This window comes from Cupressus sempervirens, chromosome 5 (assembly GCF_028749045.1).
Source record: "Cupressus sempervirens isolate cs-2001-9-10 chromosome 5, ASM2874904v1, whole genome shotgun sequence".
NCBI lineage: Eukaryota > Viridiplantae > Streptophyta > Pinopsida > Cupressales > Cupressaceae > Cupressus > Cupressus sempervirens.
The window spans coordinates 935,064,552-935,091,206 of NC_143122.1; the positions used below are offsets into that span (position 1 = coordinate 935,064,552).

General features: G+C 35.0%; 1 protein-coding gene and 1 long non-coding RNA gene across 5 annotated transcripts in view; both read right to left on the reverse strand.

Moving 5' to 3' along the window:
* Positions 1–610: 610 nt before the first annotated feature.
* LOC149559018 (uncharacterized) lies at positions 611–4,398 on the reverse strand. Its single transcript, XR_016364322.1, has 6 exons — positions 3,031–4,398; positions 2,614–2,736; positions 1,388–2,510; positions 1,073–1,149; positions 864–941; positions 611–783 (listed from the first exon to the last, which is right to left on the reverse strand). It is a non-coding gene; the product is annotated as an uncharacterized LOC149559018 (long non-coding RNA).
* Positions 4,399–12,796: 8,398 nt separating this feature from the next.
* LOC149559019 (uncharacterized) overlaps positions 12,797–26,655 on the reverse strand; it is a 71,560-nt gene continuing 57,701 nt past the window's right edge. For 3 of the 4 annotated variants that reach the window (XM_089832972.1, XM_089832974.1, XM_089832973.1), the window contains 3 exons: positions 24,695–24,779; positions 13,348–13,410; positions 12,797–13,263 (listed from right to left, as the gene is read on the reverse strand). In XM_089832972.1, coding sequence (XP_089689098.1) covers positions 13,171–13,263; positions 13,348–13,410; positions 24,695–24,779 — 241 coding nt within the window. In that variant the 3' untranslated portion in view covers positions 12,797–13,170. The remainder of the gene's footprint in view (positions 13,264–13,347; positions 13,411–24,694; positions 24,780–26,655) is intronic. The other variant, XM_089832975.1, reaches the window with a different exon arrangement.

Genomic DNA, 26,655 nt, shown 5'->3' on the forward strand with positions numbered 1-26,655 from the left:
AAGATGTTTAATGAGCATGGAAAACAGAAAAAGACTAGCATAGCTTGCAAATTGACCAGAAAAAAAGTGTGAAATATCATAAAATATCATTTGTTTCCACTATTCAAATTCTTCTTCATGTCTCCCAATGTACAACAAAAGTTATCAAATGCAATTAAACATGATTGCAGATAAATAGAAACAATGGAATACTTGCAAGAGGAAAAAATTGAGGCAATCTCATTATAAGCCATTCTTTTGAATACTTCACACACTGCAACTAAATTTCATAAGTAAATGAGTTTGAGTATGGCATCCTTCTGCATTGCCTAAGACCAAGAGATTCACACAATTATTTGTCATGCAATCATAGGTTAATGTTGAGCTTTACTTGGTTTCGAGAATAGTTTAATATTCTCTCCTAATCAGGGCCAACCACATGAAGGTGGAAGCTCATTCCCCACAACCCACCCCACAATATCTAAATTCTCGGTTAACATATAAAATTCATTCATTCTATTAATAAAATATAACATTCATGAATTATTGCATGATAACATTCATTAACACATTAGTTTCATTAGAACATCACATTAACATTTAAACATAAGATTCATTAGAACATTCAATAGAACATAAATGAAACATCTATTATTATCAAATAAGTTGCATAAATTACATGAATCATTTCTTTTTTGTTTTTTTGTCCTTCCCTATATTGTTGCAGAGGCATATCCATGTCATCATCAATATTTCTTCTCACCTGTGAGCGTACACTCGTCGTCCTTTGCAAAGGAAGGTCATCTGCAATAACAAATAAAAGGGTTAAATTTTTTTTTAAATGAGACTTTAAAGATTTTAAAGAACATTGTAGTGCTCGTTACCTTGTCCAACTACATCATCTTGCCTGTTAGCTTGGACCTCAACATGCTCATTAGGAACAACCCCTGCATCCCTTGCAACTGTAATATAAGATGTGTTCTTAATCCCAACACATATTATAGTTAAATTTGTATTAATACACCAAATTCAATTTAAAATGTTTACTTGTATTAATAATTCAAAAATTAAAAATCGAATAGAAAATACGTACTTTGAGTACTAGGATCCACATTCAAAACGTCGCCTCCACGGTGCTCGGCTAATGTATCAGGATTGGCAAGCTACAATCTAATTTATATAATTAGTGCATTTATTAGTAGTATATACATATAAGTACAAGAAAAATACTGAGAAATCTTAATCATTCATTTTAATACTATAAATATATTCACTTTAAAATTTTAAACAAATATATAATCATTGTTTCCTTTAAACAAATATAAGGACTTATATCTTTGGAACTAATATCAAATACAGTAATTTCTAAAGTATTCAATTTGAAATAAAAATCAATTGACTTATTTACCTCATCAATAGATCTAGCAGAAGAACCTTGCACACTCATTGCTCGGAGTTATTCAACCATGGCTATATAGCTTTTTGTGTAGGCTAATTTCTTATCCTCTTCATAGAATGTTTTTTAAAACTTCATGGCCTACATTTTTTCTTGGTATCATGAAAAAAATTTTGTCATCAATTTCATCAAGACCAAATTGTTTACAATTTATAAATATTTGCATATAATTTTTCATTTACTTATACTTACAACTCGTGCAACAAGTTTTGAATATCCACCTGAGTTAAGCTTGTGTTGCTCGTGCTTCTGTTTTCTTGCTTTGGTTGCCTTTGATATGTCAGGCAACCTTTGTGAAGTTTGAAATATGTTGGATCACATAAGTATTAAGAGTAATTATTGCATAATTTCATTCTTAATATTATGATATACCTTCTTTCCTCGAGTGGTACCATTAATTCTCCATCATCTCTTGTGTTTATCTCAGTGACATCCTTTATAAGATTATCCCACTCAATAATGGGAATATAGAGGGGTCACTGAGAACAAGGGTTTTTTTTTTCATTTGGGTCATGCAATTGAACCTAATATACTTCAAAGCTTGGCCCACTTTCTCAAAGAGCCCAAGTCTTTGAAAGATGTTGGGTCCAAAAAGTGTTGTCATGGCATTAATGAGTTGGTCCTTTAACTCTTTTGCTTGCAAATTCCACCTTTTAAGAAAAGGAAAAAATTGTTAGATTCATAAATGAACTAAAGCTACCTTTTAATTTACTTGAAGAAATTGATCAAATTAAGGAAACATGATCTAGCAATGACATCAAAATATGATAAGTTGTCTATATGGTCGGCCCAAATATACAGAAACATTCATCATTAAGTTTTTCATAACATATATTATTGCCTACAAAATAATAATGTGATTAGTAGTTATTGCAAGGGACTCCACAGGAGGTTAGTGCATTTGATTATGAGTATAAGATTGTATACTAAAAGAAAGGATCAATCTTCAAAGTACTTGGAAGTTGGGGTACTTTCAGGGGAAGACCATCTTCATTGCTAACAAGCAATTGATCACAATTCTTTAATGTTCCCATACATCTAACACGAGAACACCCAGGAAGGTCCTCATCACCTCCTGCATAAAATGAATCCAATATTACAAAGTGCCCCCTAAGAAATAATAGTTCAAGTGAAATAAACACATGAAAAATGAGAGAGAAAAAGAGGAATCAGCTTACCAATAGGTGGTGTCATCGCATCTGTCGTCAAGCTACGTGTTGTTGAATTTGCAGTCAGTAGTGCCTCTTTAGTTTTGTTCCTTGTAGCAGGTGGCGTAGTGAATAGAGGATCAATGGTAGGAGCTAAAAAATGAGATTGTTAGAGCACAATAAAACAAGATTGTTAGAGCCATTAAAAAAATTGTTTGAGCGAAACACAAGTGTAGGATAGAACATGCGATGTACTTGAACCACCTAAAGTATCATCCTCTAGGGGATCGCCCCTTAACATCCTTACCATCCTCTAAAAAAATAACACATGCATTTTATTTAATGACATAAATAAAAGAGTATACTATAAAAATCGTTATTGAACTTTTTTTATAATTAAAATCTACATTAATACTTACTATATATGTGCGAACTAGGGTCACTAACCTATCAATCATATCTTGTGTTGCAGGAGTGTGAGGTTGAGTTAATGCCACTTGTGGTAAAAAAAATCCTATATCATTAATCAACTTCTTCAATGCAACCACAGGATCAGGGGCTGAATCAAAATCAATAATAAATTCAACCAGCTTATCATGGCACGGCTCCTCGTCCTTGTGGACTACTTTTTCCTTTCCCTTGTCCTGATCAGCACTCATTTGTCAGAGCAATATTATTATCTCTATAGTTAAAATCAATTCCAAATAGTAGTGAAGAATAAAACATAATAAAAAAATATGCATTAACATATTTCTTATATCTAATTTGTACAACAACAATGAGTTTTACTTATTGCGAAGAAGAACCATCGTCGTCGTGCATATCCTATGGCTATTGATCTATACTGTAGCCTTGCATTTCAAAAAAAATCATTGAGAAATGTTAAAACACGTGTTATTATTCTAAGTTAGCAAAAAAATATACAAATTTAATGGTGTGTTTATCTTCATTGCTTGGAGTTGATTTTAAATGTGCATAGTACGTACCTCCTCGCCCATGATAGCAGCTTTGTTTGTATCTATGCGATTCAAATTGTAATCAATAAGAAGCTCTTCACCTCCATGTATTGATTTTATCACACATACAAATACGTGATTTTCCTTGCATGCCTCAAATATGCAATTGGGTCGCTTCTTAGTTGACGCAGGTCATGTACTATTTATAAAACCTGCAATATTCCCTGATGCTTTTAGCCTTCCGTCAATGTATATTAAGAATCGTTTACTTTGTTCATTAACTTTTTGTTGCTTATAATGTTTCGCGAGTGCATACCTACACATGTTTTTTAAATCTAACAATCTGCATCCAACTACTGTAATCAGAGCAAGGTCTGACATACTCCATCAATTCAACAACCTTGTTGTAAGAGACCTTTATGCCATCCATGGAAAATAGGCCCAAACCATGTAATGAGGATGGTGATATTCAATATATCCTCTCTCTCTCTCTCTCTCCAACACAAAAATCAATGTTTATTGGAGGAAGTTCATTGAGGACCCATTGTTTCTGTAGATGTTTGTACCTAAAGAGCACATCGGAATCACCTTTACCCTCATCATCATAAGAACATGACCCCCCTTGAGCAAGAAAAAATTTCATGCACTTATTGAATTTATTTCTAATATTTTGACCTTGAGTCGATCTCCTTGATTTAGACATACTAAATGCCTCACTTCCTTCTTCCATTCCTACATTTTCCTCGCTCAAGAAAGACAAATCTAACAAATACCTATCCATTGGTACATGCACTCCACGAAATAAGAGAGATAGGTGGCAATGAGAGATATTCTACAAATGGTAAAAGACATTAATCTCTATGGGGTGTACTTACTTATACCTGATGATCCATGCGACTGTGGGGGATGCTCGTGAAAGGGCTTCGTGTTTCTGCAATAGTAAATCAATTGTCTTATGTTAGCTAAAAAATTCATGACACATATACTCAAAATTACATTGAATATTAGCATCACATATGAATTATAAACAGTAAAAGGTTATAATCATCATCATCATCATTGTGATCAGTAGTAGCATCAGGAGGATCGGGAGCATCATATGCTTAATGTCTATATCTGCACATATGTTTTTGAAAGAAAAAATTGGTGTAGTTAATGTGTCTATTTGTAAAAATATTGGACATGTTGTACTAAATGTTTATATCTGCACATATGGTTTTAAAAGAAAAAGTTGGTGTAATTAATATGTTTATCTGCAAAATATTGGACATGTTGTACTTAATGTTTATATCTACACATATGGTTTTGAAAGAAAAAATTGGTGTATCTATGCCTCTTCATTTTGATTTTGTTCAAGGGAAGCCGGTCAATGTTAATAGAAAACAAGAATGCATTTTCGAAGAGTTTACAATTGTTCAACAAAATTAATGTTTTACAAGAAAATGCACCTGAAGAATTGTTAGCTCATAAGCAAGAACATGGTGTTGATATTAGATCTACCTTGCTAACTCCTAATGGGTTGGGCTATTATTATTTGCCCCATCACATTCACTTTGATAGCCATGTTAGGGAGGTGATCTCACCTAGTTCATCCTCATAACTTTGAAGTCCTCAATCACGATCTTCGGTGCTCAAATTAATGTCCAAGACATTTGCGCCTTAGGGCTCTATTTGATCATCATTTGAAAGGGCCTCAATGTTGACCACAAAATGTCTCTCAATATGTTTAGAGGTTTAGAGGTAATGTCATTGTGGCAGAGGCTTTTGCAAGGGAATGAGCCTCATGATTATCGCATTTACACAAAAGCAGAACTTGCTTCTTCAACTCCTTTCACTCGACTCTTCATTGAAGTTATTCTTCAACATCCTTGGCTTCCATTGTTGCGCTAGTGTATGAAGCCTTTATATCCAACCATTCGTTATAAGTTGGGGAATGCACTTCATGCCTGGCATGCAAGTGATGCATCTACATATGCAATTTTATCACCTTGAAAAAATGCATTTGATCCTGCTAGCTAGGAACAACTAATTGTTCAAATTATTTTCAATTGAAAAATTATTTCTCCATCTTCAATCTACCTAAATCCTTGTTCTCCCAGCTATATTGTTTCTCTATTGTTATATATTGTAGAATAGATTTTCAGTTTCTTTCTCCATGTTTTTATGATGCATAGAAAAGCCCATATCATCTTAGGATAACACCAAGGAAAATGGTTGCAAATATATGAATAAAAAACTCAAAAAGGAGTTCAATTTAATAAATAATTTGTATGATTGATGATATTTAATAAAATACTAAACCAGCTAATCATCATATAGTTATAACGATCGCAGTATGCACAAAGTAAGATCTTGGTACATAAAATTTTAGCAAAAAATAGAGGGAACAAAATTCAAATAGAGAGTCATATAGTATCTAACTATAATTATGAATTAAACATAATATCAAAGACAACCATGTTTACAATGTAATATCATTCTGTGTATTTTGTTAGTCCACACCAAAATCAATAACAAGACAATGAGAAAGAGAATATCATACTATTAATTTTAAAGATTACATTAGTTTTATATATATCTCATTCACTCAGAAGACTTACTTGGAAAACCTATGTCCTGCATAAAATTTTGAAAAAGAGTCCCAATAGACGATATCCAATTACATAATGATATCCAACAACTCTCAAGATATGGCCATGTATAAGAACTTTAAAAAAAGAGTTGAACAAAGAGAGTGCCCATGCCTACAAACCATTACCTTCAAACCACATTTCAATATGAAACCAGTCATAATTAAAATTGGAACTAGATCCCTAGGATCCTTGCAGGGAGACTCCAATACATGCATTATTACATCCTTGGCTTCCATTGTTGGGCCAACATATGGAGCCTTCATATCCAACTACTCGTTATAAGTTGGAGAATGCACTTCATGCTTGGCACACAAGTGATGCATTTGCATATACAATTTTATCACCTTCAAAAACTGTATTTGATCCTGCTAGCTGAGAACAGCTGATTATTTATTTTATTGTACCTTATATAATGACAGATCTACAGGAATTTGTAGTCAACTCCACTAATCAGCAACTAGACCAATTTAACTGAGTTATGGCTTGTTTCTTTCTAAAAATATCTGTTATGATATGTTTTTGTAAAATTTCATGTGAACTCTGCCCATTTTTCGTGGTTTGCATTATTTTTGTGCAAGATCTTGAGGTAAGTCACTTAGCACGGGTTGAGTGAGTTTTATTGTTTTATTATTTGAATTCTAGAATATGTACCTAATCTGATGACAGTTCTACAAGAATTTGTAATCAACCCAGCTAATAAGCAACTAAACCAATTTAATTGGGTTATGGCTTGTTTCTTTCTAAAAATATCTGCTATGATATGTTTTTGTAAAATTTCTTGTGAACTCTACCCATTTTTCGTGGTCTGCATTATTTTTGTGCAGGATCTTGAGGTAAGTCACTTAGCACGGGTTGAGTGAGTTTTATTATTTGGATTCTGGAATATGTACCTAATCTGATGACAGTTTTACAGAAATTTGTAATCAACCCAACTAATCAACAACTAGACCAATTTAACTAGGTTATGTCATGTTCTTTCTAAAAATATCTGCTATGATGTGTTTTTGTAAAATCTCTTGCGAACTCTGCCCATTTTTTGTGGTCTACATTAATTTTGTGCAAGATCTTGAGGTAAGTCACTTAGCACAAGTTGAGTGAGTTTTATTGTTTTATTATTTGGATTCTGGAATATGTACCTAATCTGATGACAACTCTATAGGAATTTGTAATCGACCCAGCTAATAAGAAACCAGACCAATTTAACTGTGGTATGGCTTGTTTCTTTCTAAAAATATCTACTATGATATGTTTTTGTAAAATTTCTTACAACTCTGCCCATTTTTCATGGTCTGCATTTTTTTTTGCAGGATCTTGAGGTAAGTCACTTAGCACGAGATGAGTGAGTTTTATTGTTTTATTATTTGGATTTTGGAATATGTATCAAACTGGATCATTTTTTATAAAGCTGATTGTTCATTTTATTGTACCTAATCTGATGACAGTTCTACAGGTATTTGTAATCAATCCAGTTAATCAGCAACTAGACCAATTTAACTAAGTTATGGCTTGTTTCTTTCTAAAAATATCTGCTATGGTATGTTTTTGTAAAATTTATTGCGAACTCTGCCCATTTTTCATGGTTTACATTATTTTTGTGCAAGATCTTGAGGTAAGTCACTTAGCACGGGTTGAGTGAGTTTTATTGTTTTATTATTTGGATTCTGGAATATGTATGCAGTTGGATCATATATGTAATAAGCACCTTGAAAAACCTCTCTCTGAATATATAATGAGATACATGTTTTAGAAGGAAATATAAAGACATACATGTTTACAAGAAAAAGAAAAAAAATTTACATACATACCTCTTTTTGCCCTTGAAGAAAATCACACAGCAAGGACACAGATCACAAGGGCACGGCACGACAATGAATCGCAAACCAAGGGTAGGGCATGACAATGAAATTGCAGAGCAAGGGCATGGCAACGAAATGCAGAAATCACGATGGTACAGTAACCAAATGCACTGATCACAAGGACCATGACAAGGTTCACAGCTCTCCACCCTCATTCAAAGCTCTCCACCCTCGTTTGAGGCTCTCCACCTCCTTCGCACGCAGCTCTCCAAAATCAAAACAAATGAAAAATGATTGTTGTGTTTTCTTTTCTTTTTTTGTTATATACTCGCGAGAGCATTGCAATTACGATGCAGACGTCGATATTGTGACGGCGTTGTGGATAATTGCAAAAAAAAAAAAAATGAAATGATCACAAATTACACCGTTGTCACAAATTTTCATCGCAATTTGACCCCAAATGTTGTAGTGGATGAATAATCAAAGGAACCCTAACACTATTAAGGAGAGCCATATAATGGGCTCCTTGATTGATATGATGGCTTTTGGAATTGGACAACAAGGTGAATGGTATTGAGAGTTGTGTGAAAAGCATTGGCGATCAGAGCTACAAAATCCTAAAGGCATCCAATGAACGCATTAAAATTCTCATCAGTAAGTTGGAGAATGTTGTAGGGGAAAATACCATCGTTACTATTCCTGAAAGCAAGGATGGGTCTAGCAAAAGGACCAAAGCCAAATCAAATGATGTTAGAAAGATGGATGTGGTTGCATCTAATGATGTTAGTCAAATCAAAGATATTGTAGGGAAGATGGACTAGCTCAAGTTGAAGGTTGCAAAGCTCCTAAAGAATATGGTATAAGTCCCTCCTAGTGTCCTAGTGTTGTCTATGTTTTTTGTGATTTGTGTTGGTTGGGGTGTGTTGTCCATTTTTTGCTAGCTTTTGTTCCTTGGTTGGCTCTATCTCTTTTTGTCTTGTTTTGCCTTGTGGGCTTAATGCTTAATCTATAAGGTTTCCATGTACAGGGTTTCAGGGGCCCTTCAAAACCTATTTTCTTAATCAAAGATATGTGCCTTCCAAGCATGACAGTTCTATGGAGTAAGATAGTTACTTGAGGAGATGATTGACATGACGCTTTGGTAAATTTTTTGATGGAATAAACTGTAGATTTGGAAAGAGCGATTGAGCAACTTTCCAACACCTTTCTGTTTGCAAAAAACAAAGTTGATATGCGAAAGTAACACCCCCAAAAATGCAAATATAAGATCTAACTTTGATGGCAATAAATATAAACTATAAAAATCAAAGAAAATAACTTGCACCACTGGATCGAGCTCAAAATCAACTTTCTAATGATATTTTGTTTGTCCAATTTCAACGATGTGTGACTAGGTTGTGGCCAAGAAAACACTAGGACAAAAAAGAGTTTTGGGCTAAAATTATCAAAATATTGCTAAATTTAGATGAGCACCTAATTTAGTGGAACCGCTAAAATTTGTAGTTCAAACTGCTAACATCGGGAAATCTACTGCAAGTACTTTTTGTGTAAAATAAAGTATAAATGCATTCATTTTGAGTTTATAAAAAAGGTTTGTCTTTCATTGATTAAAAAATATGTGTGGGTCCTTTATCAAAAAAAAAAATCTAGACCTACATCACCATCATATAGGCCTCGTATTGCGAACATAAAACGTTTGTCCAATTTTGACAAAATTATAAGGTTTTGAGGCATTTTGAGTTTGATGGTGAGGTCCTTTTAGCACCAAACTACTTAGATTCTTCAACTAATGCCCAATTTCACCTCAATATCCATACCCTCAACCAAAAAGAGCTCAAAAAATTAACTTATGCATCAATAACTTTTGTTGTTGTACACGAACATCGACTTGCAGGATAGAACCCCTCAAAAGATGAAAATGTGACAATAGATATAAAGCTTTGATACCATGTTAGAATTCAAAATTTGTTATTTCTCATGAAACCCAATGAACACCTACATATAACCTATCAGATACAAGAGACCCTAAACACACTAAATGTGTATTGAAAGCCTAGAGCAAAAAATGTATATTGCAATAATGTAATCATTACAAAAGGATTCATTGACTTTCTAGAAAGCAAGTGTTAAAGAAAATTCAAACTAAAAATGACAAATACTAGGCTGAGCAATTAATAATTAATTATTATAGGGATATTGTAAAAAGTGACTTAATTAATAAATCAATACAACTGCACTAGTTAAATAAGTAAATGTTGGCTTATTTTGCCCCTATTCAACCCATCACATATAACCGATCTGAGAAAACTTCAATGGTTTGTATTCTCTAAAGAGAGTTAACATGTTAAAATTGCAGGGTTAACATTTAGATGTTATCCGCATTTTGCTATTTCGCAATTACTTTTCTGCCCTTTGCGAAATAGCAAAACTTTGCCTTGTTAACTACTTTTCACTATTTAGCTATGCTTGAGTTTGCGCTCTTGCGAAATAGCACCAACCATCAAATTTAAAGCTCTTCTTCATCAATGGTTGGGTTTTAATTACTCATTCAAGACTTTATGCAACATCTAGGCTGCCCATTTCAAATGTAAAGATCTTCATCAATGGCCATCACTTTTTTCTAAGAAAATCGATTATTTTCCATGCAAGTCAACTATACAATTTTCGCAGGTGGATTAACCCTACGTGTTATCCCATCCCATGTTTTTTTACAGTAATGCGATATGACTTCTTGCAGCTATGACACATTACAAGAACTATTTCTTTAATGCAAAACAACTTCTTGAGCCTTGGAATGACGATGCCAATGTATTCCCCTGCCTTTTGTAGTGATCAAATCTCTTGGATTCGATCTTTCCAATAGTCGGGTACATTCATTTTGGGCCCTTCCTATCACTTCACTGGAGCAAGTTGTTTCAAAGATCATATTTCCTTATAATATCCATTAATGCTCTCTACAATTCTTAACTCCAATTGTTGGGATTGGAGCTTCAATTTAAACATTTAAGTTATGCCTGATCTATAAAGGCAAGTTTGTAAATAGTTTTAAGGGTTCTCCTCTATTTACATTTCACTTGCAACAGCGTTATGCTCTACAAATGTATTATTTTGCCCTTCATGATTAGAAATCTTAGTTTTTACATCATCTTTCCAATCTAATATATTGTGCAATTTTTGCCTTGTATGGATTGTTTCTTTTCTTATTTTCTCAATTTGTGTGTTGTGTTAAATTGCTCACATTTGTTGCATAGTGAATTTTTTTCCCTTTCAGCATCTAATTAGTTCCAAACCTATATTCCAATTCTTGGAAGGTGGTTTAGAGTTAAGATTTGTGTATTTAAGAGCTTCATTCATTTTTTGTGCGTCTGTAGGCAGAGGTAGCAACCGAATTTCAATTTGGTGCATCACCTTTCCCTTTCAGCAATCCATTTCATGCAATCCTTCACCCTTTTCCCTCAAAGTGGTAGTTTAGGTGCTCTTTTTAGCAATTCATTTCATGCAATCCTTCTCCCTTCTCCCTCAATGTGGTAGTTTAGGTGCACCCTAATTGTAAGGAAGTCAGCCTTCTCCGGAGATTCAACCTCAGAGCACAACTCCCACACTGGAGGTTGTTTCCATGTTCCATGAGGTCACATGAGGGTCATACCTCAAGCAAGGGTGCAGACTTTTGTGTCAACAGTAACCTTATTACTCCAAAATTTATTACCATATTTGAGTAATAATATTAAACATTGGAATACAACGGAACAACAACTCCCCTTGTGAAAGATGCAAGGCATCTAACACCTATATATCTAAAAAGAAGCAAGGAGACCTTGCAAGATGAAGAAAAGTTTATTGCAGTGTTGTTTGGGTGTTTTGAGTGCAAGAGATAAGTGGAATATTTTGCAGAGCTTAACTATTTCATTATGTGTTTGTGTTTGAAAAGAAAAATTGCACAGACGAAATTGAAGTTTCCATAAATTTTAAATACATGTGTAAACTCCCTTGTATCTCATCTCAGATTTTTGGTCTAGAAGATCAATATGCTTGGTCAACTATCAAGTCGCATGTGTTTGAACAGAGTTGCTGGAATCTCTGTCGGTGGGATTTTATTACCATATTTCAGTGGTTTAAAATAAGTGGATGTATCAAATTGCATTGGCTGCAAAGACTTCTATCATTCATTTGGCCCCATCACCGGTAAATTAAGTTACATGATCAGTTGTTATAATGTCACATGCTCAAAGAGCCTAAATGTTGTCTGGTTTTGAAATCAGCATGTACAATTGCTATCCCACATATGGACAATGTTCAAAACGGTCAGTGGATCAGAGTTTATAAGAAAATTTTGTAATTTTGTAATACTCATGGACCAGATGTCAAGGTATTTGTAGAAGCCAGAAAGTGTCTTTTGTTGGATAGAGTGGAGGAACCTATGGTCCTTGGAAATAATAACAATCTTTCAAAAATTTCTTTGCAGAACTCAAAGTGTAGTACATATATCCTTTCCATGCAGCAACATGTCTCTAATTTTTTCTCATAAAAAAAAAATTCCACAACAAAAAGTTGCCAAAACAAATGCATCTTACAAATGAAAATAAAAATCGAAGGGCATAAAAGTCAGTTTGGATGACCTTATCAAGAGAATGCCTCCAAGTGGTTCATGTATAAGACTCTTGTCTAAATTTTTAGTAGCAGCAGAATGTATATCAGAGCTCTTGAATCCATTGGAAAAACAAAGCCGGGCATGAAAATAGATTCAGCAGCGGAAAACAACAAGATTGACCATTGAAAAACATCTAGGAAAGCATACTGGCTGAACCCGCATACAACGCAACAAGAGAGATGAAATGAAATCGGCCCCACAACTATTCCAGCTGCAAGATAGAACTCGAGCCTTTGTAGATTAATTATTTGTTATATGCAAGAGGTATTATCTGCATGTGCCAAATTATGATATTGCTGTCAGAATTCATCAATTAAGGATCAAAGAGTTTTACTTGAAAACTTTGTAGTTGAGCCCTGATAGCAATATCAAAGTTATTTGTGATTAGTTGTTTATAATGTCATTGCATGATCAACAAAGATGATGTACCAGTACCATTTCTAATTTAAAGAAATTTCCTTTTTAAACAAACTCAAGCTTCATGTGATGCTCCATGTGCTACAAAGGCTCAAGAACACTCTTCTCTAGGTATCTATATTCCAGGAGACTTCAATTCATCTGTTTTTTCCACGGACAAATTTAGGTCTTGAAGCTTTTCGTTCCATTTTCTCCCTTTTTTTACGCGACTTTTCATCTTCCGGTTCCTCCTATAACAAATCATAGGGCATTAGAATATTTTCTCACTATATCTTCTTTCATATACATTTGGCACTAAATGAATCTCAACTCACCGCAGAACTCTGGAACAATCCCTTGGATATATCAAAAAGCTTGTAAGCAGCAAAAGCAGGGATCTGGTTAACACATTAAGTACATGATATTCAGACGAACAGAACTGCATATATCTAACCAGACGTATATTCTGAAAATTGTTCATGCACATTTTCAATTTCTATTTGATATAGAAAAACTGTAGGTGAAAATTTATGCAGAGAATCAGACGATAGATATGTAAATGTCCCGTAAAATTAAGAAAGTAGTCAGTCACATTAAACGAAGTCAAGAATTTTAAATAGGAATCAAAGGGTAAAATGACATTTGTAAAATGTATGACATGATTATTTAGTGCAAAAGGAAAAAACATCATCATAATGTATTGTACTTGTAATGCATTATCTATTTGTTATGACAGCAAATGCACTTAATATCAACATGTGGTATTAAAGATGACAAGAAACCCAAGAATTCCGAAGTGACAGCAGAGCAGTAGAGACAAGTGATAGAAGACAATAGATCATGGCACCTGACAGCATCTAATGATATGGGATTGTTTGAATGACAGTAAAAATAAGGACTTATTTCATTATAATGAACCTTAGCTTTTTCCATAATGTACCATGTGAGAATAGCAGTAGCACTGAACACAAGAAAGAATTATTTGAAATGAAATGAGTGCTTCAGTGGATGGAAAATAATGGAGAAATGGTAAACAGCAGAGAGAAGGATATGCAATTGCAGGTGGTGGAATGAATGTAGAACCAGATCATGTGAAATTGCTTCAAGAACTCTTTTACAATGAGTAATAACTAATAACAGAAAGAAAAAAATGATCAGATACCAGAACTCTTCAGCACTCTTGCTATACAGAAACATAAAGCAGAAAAGCTATGAACAGGAAAGAAAAAGTTTTGAGACTTTATGAAGTTTTTAATGGCAGTAAAAAAAAGCAGATTCCTCTTGGGAGAATTCTGTTAATAGTACATAAGAGATCCAAAGCAGACTGTGGGAATGGTGTTGGAAAAATCAAGGTAGATCTGATCAGAAACACACAAAGCACTGGGGACAAGATGAGAAATGGACAATGAGGCATGTCGCATCCTTTTCACATGCCATCCTTTAAAAGTGTTTAATTCCATTTTCTATGACTTACTATTTTGAAGTATTACTATTTTCCCTTTATTCAATTTTAACATAGCAACTAGTCATATGATGATAAGTTGTCCATAGGTGCTAATATCATTCAGTGTTAGAGAAATATAAGTTGTTTTTAAGTCACAGATTGCATCCTGTCGTATTTCCATTAAGGCATTCTTTTACAAGTAAGGAATAGCATGTATATGTGCTGACTAAAAGAAAAGGTCCTAATGTAAAACTACGTCATCCTTCATGACATGATTGGGCTTGAATAATTCAACTGAACTAAAATTTCAGAGTAACAAGACATGGCAACTACTCACACGATCACAACCCAATGAACTCTCCGCAAATATTCCTTATGTCTGGCCATGCCTGCCAAAACATTCAAAAAAAGAACAGAAATACAAAGCATTTTCAAAAAAATCCAGACAATTATTTTAGTGCTATTTTTTGAAGTTACAGAGTTAATGTAATGCTTTTCCCAAATTTGGGCCAAGAATTTTTGCAAAGTCCAAGTCTAAAACTGACAACAGCTCGCCAATTACTTGCAAGGACAAAGTATTGTGACCTCATGTCTAAATAGGGGAGAGGACCCAGTACTTGAACACCTTAACTTTGCGCTTATCAAAATCCTACTTGCAAAGTTCAAATCAGTCCCAAATTTTTACAGCAGCTTACTTGGCGAGTTGTCTACTTATAACTAAGGTTTTAAGTCCACATCAGCATGCTTTTTGCCAAGTTGTCCCAAACAGTCCAAATAAAAAGTGAGAGCAATGATCGTGCATAAAGGGTACCCATACTTGCACAGCTGATATGGCATCACAACACTGGTTACATTTTACCAATATAGGTACATTTCATTCAATTTTGGGTAGTCATCATTGTACTAATAACTTTCAAGTCACATGTATCGGTACAATCTTATCAAAGAATTGGGCATTAAGTCAAAGTGTAGGTATCAAGTCAAAAACTCCTATCACAGCTATTGTAATGCGTTCAAGTACTGGGTCCTCTCCCCTAGTGCGTAAGAATTGTCGAGTATCAAGGTTGTATAAATCTCAAAAGATCACTCGGTATAATAGAAATTTAGTTGAGCTACTTGCTTGCTTAGTTAAGCTGCTTGACATGCTTGAGCTGCTTAAGCTGTTTGTGTGTCTTCTTCAGCTGCTAAGTTAGATTGTCTGTTAAGTCAGGTTGCTGTATCAGATTACTTTGCTATGTCACTGGTTGCCATGTGTCTCCTGGGACCCTGTTCTCATTTGGTTCTTTAATAGTCAGCAGTTTTGTTATCAAAGGTATGGATTATAATTGCCACATAGTCTAGGGTATTATACAGCCACAAATAGAAAGATATGTGCCGAGGCTTTGTTCATGGAATCATCTTTAATGATTTTCTCTGTTTTATTTTCCAGCTACACTGAGTCGCATGAAGAGATTTCTTATAATAGCTGCCCAGTATCGTCTTTCATTGAGTCAAGCATGATATAGAAAAAGATACTTTTGTTTGATGCGAGAATGACGAGGTTGGTTTTTGAAGATTATCATTGAGACGGCTTGTTAAAAAAGAGTATGCAATGGCTGGACTGGGCAGTATAAAAGGAATACTGCGGGGTCGTGCTTTCTTGAAGATAGCTGTATGTTTTTGTTTGCTCAGAAAGCAAATCACTTGGCATCAGAGATGAGATATTGTTTTTTGTTGGCAGCAAATTGAGGAAACAGGTGGTCATGTGTGGTGGTCTTTGAAGCTTGTGCGTTTATCTGAAATTAAATTCATTAAGTTTTAACCCAGCTGTTTTCAGAACAGGTGTGGTTTATGCAGTATGGTAAAAAGAATTCAGATGGTGGTATGTAGAGGTGTGTGCCTATAAGTTTATTTCAGATGTGTGAGCTTTATGCAAATACAGATATCATATTGTTCTACCTATCAAAGTGTCGAGCACCAGATTATGGACTGTTTCAGAAATATGCAAGGAAGAACATTAAACCACGTTCAGAGGCATAATAAAAAGATATTTTTCTGTCGTGTGCAGCTGCATATGGGATGCAAGAGGAAGCAAGCGTGACTAAGAGAAGAGCAGCATAAGGAAACTAAATTGTACAAGCAGCAGCCAAAAAGATTGGAAAAATTTAGGAAGCAACTAATGTTTTTGAAAGTCCTTTCATCCCTTGCTTGTGGCCATGTTATGTTTATAACCATAATAACTATGTCTTGTGAAGTGTGAAGTCTGACAATGGCAATGAATAGGTTTCAGTTGTTATGCAATTTTGCTAATGGGAATAGATACGTATATTTGATTCTGTTAATAGAAATAATACTAGACGGAGAAATTATATCATAGTTTTTTGTGTGGAAAAATTAGAAATGAACTATTGATGCATATTTATATTATTGTGATTGATGAGATTATTACAATGACGTGGATATCTAATCCTTCCATGTCAGTGAGCAGGGAAAGAGTATTATCAATTGCGCTCTGTGAAAATTAGAAATGTCATCCCAAGCTAAGATTTTGAAGATTTTGAATGTTGTCAGTTACTTAGGTTGGGGGATGTGGTAATGATCTAGGGGCCAAGAATTTCCTCCTTGATTTTAATATATTTAAACTATCCTTTTTATTTCTTTTTTATTTGATTAATCCTGAGAATATATATATATATATATCATTTTGCCTTAGCATTTTAGCAATTACTATCTTTATATATTCTCATATATGTGTCTGCAGGAATGTGTGTGTATATATATATATAATTATGTTTGCATGTTGCATTCTCTTGGAATTAATTTCCGATCATGTTATACATTGTGTAAATCTCTTGTTGGGCAGCTCTAGGTGGCAAGAGTATCTCGCATCACCCTTGCCACCACAAGCTAAGAAGCTTGGGGCCAACTAAAGGGAGCTCATTCTTTCTGGCAAATGTTAAAAATGACAGTAACTAGAACACATGCCTGCCTCTTACGCATGATCAAAGGAGAATTGAGTTGCATAAAACAACCAGCTCAGAGCTCAGTTCTCCTCTGAACATGAATTGGATGTCTAGTTGGTATGGTTTGCTATAGGGGTCAAGAATTTCCTCAATGATTCTAATAAACAACCTTAATAATCATTATTTAAACTATCCTTTGTATTTCTTATTTATTTGATAATCCTTTGGAAATATATATATATATATATATATATATATATATATATATATATATATATATATATATATATATATATATATATATATATCATTTTGACTTTGCATTTTAGCGATTACTATCTTTATGTATATGTATTCTCATATATATGTCTGTGCAGGAATGCGTATATATATCATTATATCATTTTGACTTTGCATTTTAGCAATTACTATCTTTATGTATATGTATTCTCATATATAAGTCTGTGCAGGGATGCACACGCGTGTGTGTGTGTGTCTATATATATATATATAATTATGTTTGCAAGTTGCATTCTCTTGGAATTAATTTCCAATCATGTTATGCATTGTGTATACCTCTTGTTGGGCAGTTCTAGGTGGCAAGGAGTTACCCTTGCCACCCCAAGCTAACAAGCTTGGGACGGGGCCAAGTAAAGGGAGCTCATTCTTTCTGGCAAATGTTACTGCCACCTTTGGCAAGGAGTTACTCTTTCTGGAAAATGTTAAAAATGACAGTAAGTAGAACACGACTGCCTGTTAAGCATGGTCAGAGGAGAATTAAGCTGTACGTAAAACATCCAGCTCAGAGCTCAGTTCTCCTCTGATCATGTTAACAGGAAGGCATGTGTTCTACTTAGTGTCATTTTTCTCTAGCTTCAAATAATGGATTTTATCAATGGATGCTTCAAGTAATATTGCATTTCATTTTGGACTAATATGAAATAGCATTCAGTATTCTTGTGGTGATGTCCTTTGAGATATTATGCAATTGTCTCTTTCTATATAAAAGCTCATATGTGCCTTGATTGATATATGTATGTGTTTATGGAATGCATCTTGGTTTGTGAACAAGTTAGCATATTTGTTAACATTGTCTGTATCATCAAATGACTACTTCTAAAACTTGCACATGGTTGGGAAAAGTTTCGTCTGCACCACAGCAATGTTTATCTGCATAAATTCAGCTATCATTCTTAAATAGATTAACCTCTTTGCTAAACATTTGTTCCAATTATAAGTCTTGTGTGAATTCCTCGTGCATGTCATTAAGCGTCGATTCAAATATTTTGTAAACCTCAAAGAAGTAATAACTTATCTCTAGAATAGTAATTGTTAATCTCAGTGAACATAACATACCTATGTCCCAGTTATGACAGAACCCCTGCTGTCCTAACATGTTAGCAACTGCCTGGTTTTAGTCAGAAATGGGCATTGTGCAGCAAATTCAAGTCACTATTAATTTACATAGTGCACCGGTCAAAATCCTCCGTGTAGTCTAAACAAGGTTGTCATCTGCCCTCGAAAAACTTGGTAACCAAAAAAAATGTTACAACACTCAAAAAACCAATTCTCTTTCAAAAAAAATCTCTTTGGCACAGGAATATTTAGAACATTCAAATCCTGTAAATGAAAAAGTTTCAGTTTACAACTCCAAAGGCAGTTACAGCATTTTTTAGCATGTGGCCAAAAATAATAAAACATCTCAAATCTGAAAAGGAGGAGAAAGAAGGGGAATGACTTGCTTGAGGCATATAAATCCATTTCATGAAATAGATTCTGTTTGAATCCAACAAGAATGGCATGATTTACTAAGGAACAAACATCACTCAAGAGCAGCAGAACATGTATCAACAGCCAGAAGTATTTTCTGGCTCACCTATTTAAAATTTAGCAGTAGCATTCTGTTATGAGTTATATCAAATATAAGCCACCAAGCTTTGTTACAAAACATAAAAGTAACTGTATAGTATGCGAAAACAAAGTTGAGTAAAAAAAAAGTTGTTTGTTAAGGTTCTTCTGTAACATAGACATAATAGCACTAGCCTTATGTTAAAGTTTATATTGTTCCATGGTGGATTAGTTATATTATAAATGCCATCATGAATTCCAAAATTCTCATTCAAATATAATTACCAGATACCAGTGTAACGCGGGGACGTGTCCCCCCCCAAAATCTGGGCCGTCTCGGAGACGGGGACGTCCCCGAGACGGGGGGACGGCGTCTCGACGTTTCGGGCGGCGCCACTCAAAGCGCCACCACCACCGGAGACGGCGAGACGTCTCCGAGACGGGGAGACGTCTTCGAGACGGGTGCGGGGGGACGGCAAGGAGTCTCCTTCGTTGTGGGGGGACGCCTGGACGTCTCCCGCGGCAAGCAAAAAAGACACATAAAAAAACAAAAAGTTGAACCCATTTTTTAAATGTTTTAATTTTTTTTTTTATTGTATTGGATTGTGGGGCCCATCCATTCCTCCTCCTTTGTTTAAAACCCTTCTATTCTTCATTTTGATTCACATTTGCATTTCTCATTGTTTGCAACAACAAGGAGAAGAAGAGTGAAGAGCTGAGATAAGGGTTTGTGCAAGAGTAAAGAGAGTGTTTGCAAGTGAAAAAGGAGAGCTTAGGAGCAAGAAGAAGAAGAGGAGGGTGGTTCTAGGTTCCGGTTCACCGAATCTTGTTGAAGTTTTTAAAGCAAAAGGTAGGGTTTCTAACTTTCTAATGAATTTGTATGATTTTGAGATGCATGTTTATGAATGTTTTTGTTTGTTTAGACGACCTCTGTTGTCATTGAACTCTTTGAAATATCTATTTCCGATTGTTTAAACCGATGACTTCCACTCTGTTCGAACTATATTACAAGACGACCTCTGTTATCATTGAACTCTTTGAAATATCTATTTCCGATTGTTTAAACTGATGACTTCCACTCTATTCGAACTATATTACAAGACCAGAAAACGAAAAAAAAAAAACGAAAACCAAAAAAAAAAAAGAATATAAAATGAAAATTGACTTCCAATGGTTCCGTAGGATTTGGGCTTTTCTGAGCCGATTTCAGTATGTAAGAATTAACAAAAAAAGTTAAAATTTTTTAACTTTTTTTGTTAATTCTTACATACTGAAATCGGCTCAGAAAAGCCCAAATCCTACGGAACCATTGGAAGTCAATTTTTATTTTAAATTTTTTTTTTTTTTTTTTTTTTTTTTTTTTTTTTTTTTTTTTTTTTTTTTTTTTAATAAATTTTTTCCAATATAGTTCTAAGAGAGTGGAAGTCGTCGATTATGATTATCATTTATAAATTATAAATTTCAATAATTTAGCTTTATTAATTTTTGTTTTTTCATTTTGTGAAATGCAGTGTCACAATGAATACTCATAGTGATGATGAGATGGAATTTCATTCAAATAGTGGCAGTGAATCAGAATATGAGCCTGAGCCTGAGGTTGGGGTTGAGGATGATGATAACACTGTTGAGAGGGGTGACCATGAGAGTGACATTGCGATTCCGGTTGGGCCAAATCAGCAAGGGGCCCAAACTAGTTCCACTTCCATGGGTACTGGTTTTATACTATCTGGTACTCCATCTACTGATTGCCCCTCCCCAGCTTTGGCACAGTGGGCTAGGGGTAAGTTTGATCGAAAATCTCCTTTAAAACAATTTGCCACTAGAATAACAAGCGGACAAGGAACAGTTGGCACAAGAAAGTGGAGATGCAATATTTGTGGTGAAGATTGGTGTGGTAGCATCACTAGAGTGAATGCACATTTCCTCTTTTGGACAGGTAAAGGTGTCCAACCATGTAAGTTTTTGGGTGAATCCACAAACTTGAAGATTAGAATTGAATTCAACAAGCTTTGGGGAGTTCCAGAGGACTTGGGCCTTCCAGTGCCTACTACTTTGGCTGGTAGGCAACAGATTCAGACTGTACAGGAGGTGCATGAGCAACAAATACAGGGGCAACAACACCGACGCATGTCTTCTTCTAGACCACAGCATAGAGCTTCATCTACTTCATTGCCAGGGGCAGCCTCCGTACCTTCCTCTACTTATAGCTCTATAGGTGTAGCAGCAGCTGAGACGAGCAAGGGGAAACGCAGGGCACAGTCTAGTGACAACAACCCTATAGCAGAATTGTTTGCAGCCCAGACGAGAGAGAAGTTAGATGCATACATTGGGAGAATGTTATTTGCCAATGGCGTTCCACTTCACATTGCTCGGTCTCCTTATTTTAAGGAGGCATTTCAGAAAGTAGCGAAGGTGGGATTACCATCATATGTGCCACCAGGTGAGCACAAATTGAGGACTAAAATCTTGGATGATGAGTATGCCAAGATTGGTGAGTCCATGGAGACCATGAGGGCTGTTTGGGAGGAATCGGGGTGTAGCGTTGTCATGGATGGGTGGACGGACATTAGACACCGTCCACTCATCAATGTCATAGTCACATGTACAGAGGGCCCATTCTTTCTTAGGGCGGTTGATTGTTCGGGGCATCGAAAAGATGCTGATTTTCAGTTTCAGATTCTTCGGGAAGCCATTGAGGAGATTGGGCCACAAAATGTGGTCCAAGTAGTGACAGATGCAGCTCATGTGTGCAGAGCTGCAGGGAGGCTTATTGAGGCCACATATCGGCATATTTGGTGGACTCCTTGTTGTGTGCATGCTATGAACAATGCTCTAAAAGACATGGAGAAGATTAGTTGGATAAAGGGAGTGGTGAGTGATGCTAGAGATGTGCAGATGTATATCTGCAACCACCACACCTCACATGCACTATTTAGGAGCTTCGCCAACAAGGAGTTTTTGAAGCCAGTTGAGACACGATATGCATCCTATTTCATTCTCTTGGAGAGAATGCTTGATTTGCAGGAGCCACTGCAACTAATGGTTATGACAAATGAATGGAATAGGTGGGATGGTTCCAGGTCAGAGCAGGGGATAAGGGTGAAGGATATAGTTAAGAGTGATGTATTTTGGAGCGATGCAAAATACATTGTTTCTATTATTAGGCCAGTCTTTGAGGTGATCAGGTATGGAGATGGGGATGCACCCACACTTAGAGAGGTGTATGAGTGCATTGATTCTATGCTTGGGCAGATGAGGGTAGTTGTGCGAGAGAAGGACCCCACATTAGCCTTCTACAATGATCACATTCGGCCTATTATTCAGCGTAGATGGGACAAACTTAACACACCCTTACACATGGCTGCATATGCATTGAATCCGAGGTGGTACATGACTAGGCCTGGTAGAGTTACACCACTTCACGATGATGAGGTGATTTATATTATTATTATTATATAACACTTTAAGACTTAGATTCTTATCATTTTATGAATTAAAATCATTCACATTACTAGTATCTTGATTCTTCTATTTGCTAATAATTTGTACTTTTTAAATTTTTTCAGGTGAAGGAAGGGTTCTTCAAGTGCATAGACAGGATGTATGACCCTAAGACAGCAGCTAAGGTTCGCATTGAGTGGACCAAATTTGCTACTCTTAGGGGTTACAAACAAGCGGCAAAGGCGGATATCAAGACTATGGCACAAGAGGATCCCATTTTGTGGTGGTCAGCTTATGGACCGAAATCTACAACCACCACACTAGTTATTCGTTTGCTGTCCCAGGTACTTAGTTCCTCAACTTTTAACTTTTCATTGTTTATTGTTCAATGATCATTGTTCAACATCTAATTCCCGAGTCTTACATTAGCCAATTATTTTTCATCTCAGGTTTCTAGTTCCTCAGCTTCTGAGAGGAATTGGTCTACATATAGCTTCATCCACTCTCTTAAGAGGAATAGACTTACCTCTCAAAGAGCAGAGAAGCTAGTGGCTGTACACAATGTGTTGCGTATCAATGACCGCACCACAAGTGTGTACAAGGAAAGCCCAGCATCACGATGGGATGTAGAGCCTGAGGAGCCATCGCAGATTGATAAGGAGGATGCTTTAGATCCAACCACAGGGCTAGTTGGTGTTCCCTTTTCAGCTCTTGATCTTGGAGAGACTGATAGTTCCAGTGGTGATGAGTTTCAACCTCCAGGGGATGATCATTGATCATTGATCATTGATTTGGCATTTTGATTTGGACTCTTGGAGACTTGTAGTTTTTGTTTGCATTATATACTTATTTTGATATCATGGTTCATGGTACATGATACTTAATTGTAATCATCTTTATGTCATGAGTCATGACTCATATGATCATTGATTACTATTAGATAGTAGAATCTAGATACTCGTACTATTGATCTGAAGACTGATATATAGACTAATATTTATTATTTCGAATATTTTTTGATGTTCAATGTTCAATGTTCATTGTTTGTTTGTTATAACTTATTTGATCATGAATCATGACATTCTAGTTGAAAACTTCAGTGCAATGTTCAATGTTTTTTACATCTATGTATCTTATATTGTATAATTGTAGTACATCTTTTCATAACTAGCATTTTAAGTATCATATGTATAGTACATACACCCCTGCTCCCTTCGCCACCCCCCCGTCCCCCGCCGCTGTCCCCCCGCCGTCCCCAAATCAAGGTCCCTCTGTCCCCCCATCTCGGAAACTTGTCCCCCCATCCCCCCGTCTCCTAGGGCAGTGTAACTATGCCAGATACCCAAACACTTCTTCAAGAAAAGAATTACTTATAAGTTATTATTCGATTTCGATGCATATTTTGAGTTGTAATATGATAAAGTGTTCGATTCACATCTAATTTTCAAATATAAAATCTAATTCATTATTGTGTTTCATAAAAACCCCAGCAGCTGGATGGAACCATAGTATTTTAGATTTAAAGATTAGATGTAAACGAATTAAAGGAGATCAGAGAAAGGTTTGGGGAACTAGATGTTCGGATACAGTTGACAGGTAATGGCAAGTCAAAAAATAAATTTATTAGCTCATAGAAATCAAACTCCATTCATAAATCAAAAATGCTTTAAACAATTTTATGTTCTCCATGATCACTTGGACATATTTAAATAATATTGTATTATTTACCTCATAATGGTCATTTAAGTCAATGTATCTAGACAACTAGATAGTTTAGTATATTTCTATTTCAGTTCTAGGTCAACAATTGGTTTTTTATAGACATTGTCTTTGTATTTCCTTATTTAAGGAGCTTTCACCTCTTGTGTAATTACTTATTGAATTTCAATAGATTATCATTTCAAGATAGTGGGGTATCATTATATAATGCATCCTTTACCAAAAAAAAATACAGAAAATGTGGCACAATATGACATGATGCAACCTCCAAGGCTGTGTGATACTTACCACTAGATATGCATACCAAAATTTATCTGAAATTATTGATCCTAATTGAACAAAACATGTAATGTAGATCACGTCATGTAAATACCTGCAAAACAAGGAACCCAAGGAAGTAAGTCCTCTAATAATCTATTCCAGCCATTTGTATTAAATAGTAAAGATATACTCTTGCACTGACCTAAAGCATATAATTATAAGCTCAAACCCAAAACATAAAAGCAACCAAAAATTGCTTTCTCTTAGTTTATATTATTATATTATTTCGTGTATAATGCTCATTTAAGTTGTTTAGTAGGTTTAGTTACCAAACTTTCTATTTCAGTAAGCCAGTTCGTTTAGGAAATTTTAATTATGCCTTTAGTTCTCAATCATTTCCGTTGTAAATTGATCTTGTAATTGCTTATTTAAAGGAGTATTCCTCTACTTGTTTAGTATTGAATATCAATCAATTATCATTTCAGTTTAATGGATTAACACTTCATCCATAAGACAAAAGTATTCCAAAAAACAGTTTCATAATGCTTTGGGCTATGTTTAGTGACATTGTAATATCCCCAGTTTTTTAGGTGACAATTAATTAAATTGATTTTTATTAAGTTGTCAAAAGAAATGATTATTTTATTTTATTTAAATTAATTAAATAATAATAAAATAGTATAAAGTGTCACTTTATTAAATAAAGTTTAAATAAGATTAAATTGAAGTCACCTAAGTCGTCCTAATATTCCAGATGCTTCTTGGAGTTCTTTACAAGGAGGTTAGATGGAGAAAGCAAGACATGGTTTTTGGTTTTGATAACTTATGTGAAGCTTTGCATTAAGCAGATTTCTGAGGACGAAAGCCTCCAAAAAATCAACGTGGGAGTTGGAAGAAACCTAGCTCTTCCTAAGGGTGGATTTGTGATGGAATTAACAATTGAGCAAATTCGTGAAGTCTCCATTAGAAACAAATTTGTGAGGATTGTTTTAGAAAAAAATATTTGCTTCTATTTTGAGAATTAAGGAAAAAATTATTGTGGCAAAATATTTGTGGATCCCAATACTATGTCAGGGGAAAAATTAAATATATTGAAGTGAAATATTTGTCGGGGGTAATAAGGCAGTTGATTTATTATCAAAAGAGTAATATTATTTTCCGTGGGTTTAATTATTAGGAATAAAGTATGGAAGGGGGATATGGTTCGATATTATTGAACTCAAAATGTATTTGATTAATAATATCAGGTTTCAATGCTTCTAAATTTGGCTGCACGAAATCTTTGTTGTGGATGAATAGCACACAAGAAATACTCACGGTGAATCAGTATTTCAGAACATTTAACTTTTAAAAGCTTAAACTATATAAAACATAATAAGAGCAACCATCAAGACACAACACACCAAATTTCTTGTGGAAAACCCTTTCGGTAAAAGACCATGGCAGGCAAAACTTTCATTAACCAACTGGGCATAGGCTCCAACCCAAATTACAAAAGCAAGTACCAACCTACAGAGAGCACCAACCCCGATCAACTGAACCACTCATTTCAGTCAACTGAGGCACCAACCACAATTAAAAAGCTCCAACCCTCCTCAAAACACCAACTCCAAACAGATGAGGTACCAACCTCAATTAGAGAGCACCAACACTCAAAAATACACTGAACTAAGACCACAACTCCACACCAATCTTATCCTTTTATTACCAGCACTCCACTAAATCACCAGATAAATATACAGCATTACATGCTCAACTCCATCATCAAACTCAACTGCTCCATCATGCTAAGCTCTGTATCATCACAATTCTGTTAAGCTCTATATCATCACAACTCGGTTACGTATGCAGCTCCTTCAGTCCCTGCCTTATAAACCTCATCCACTAATCTGAAGCAAAGTGTCAAATCACTATATCCTCATATAGTCCTCAGTCATCATGCAATATCTTTGAAATTGTCCAGCCGATAACCACAGTGATTCACAAAG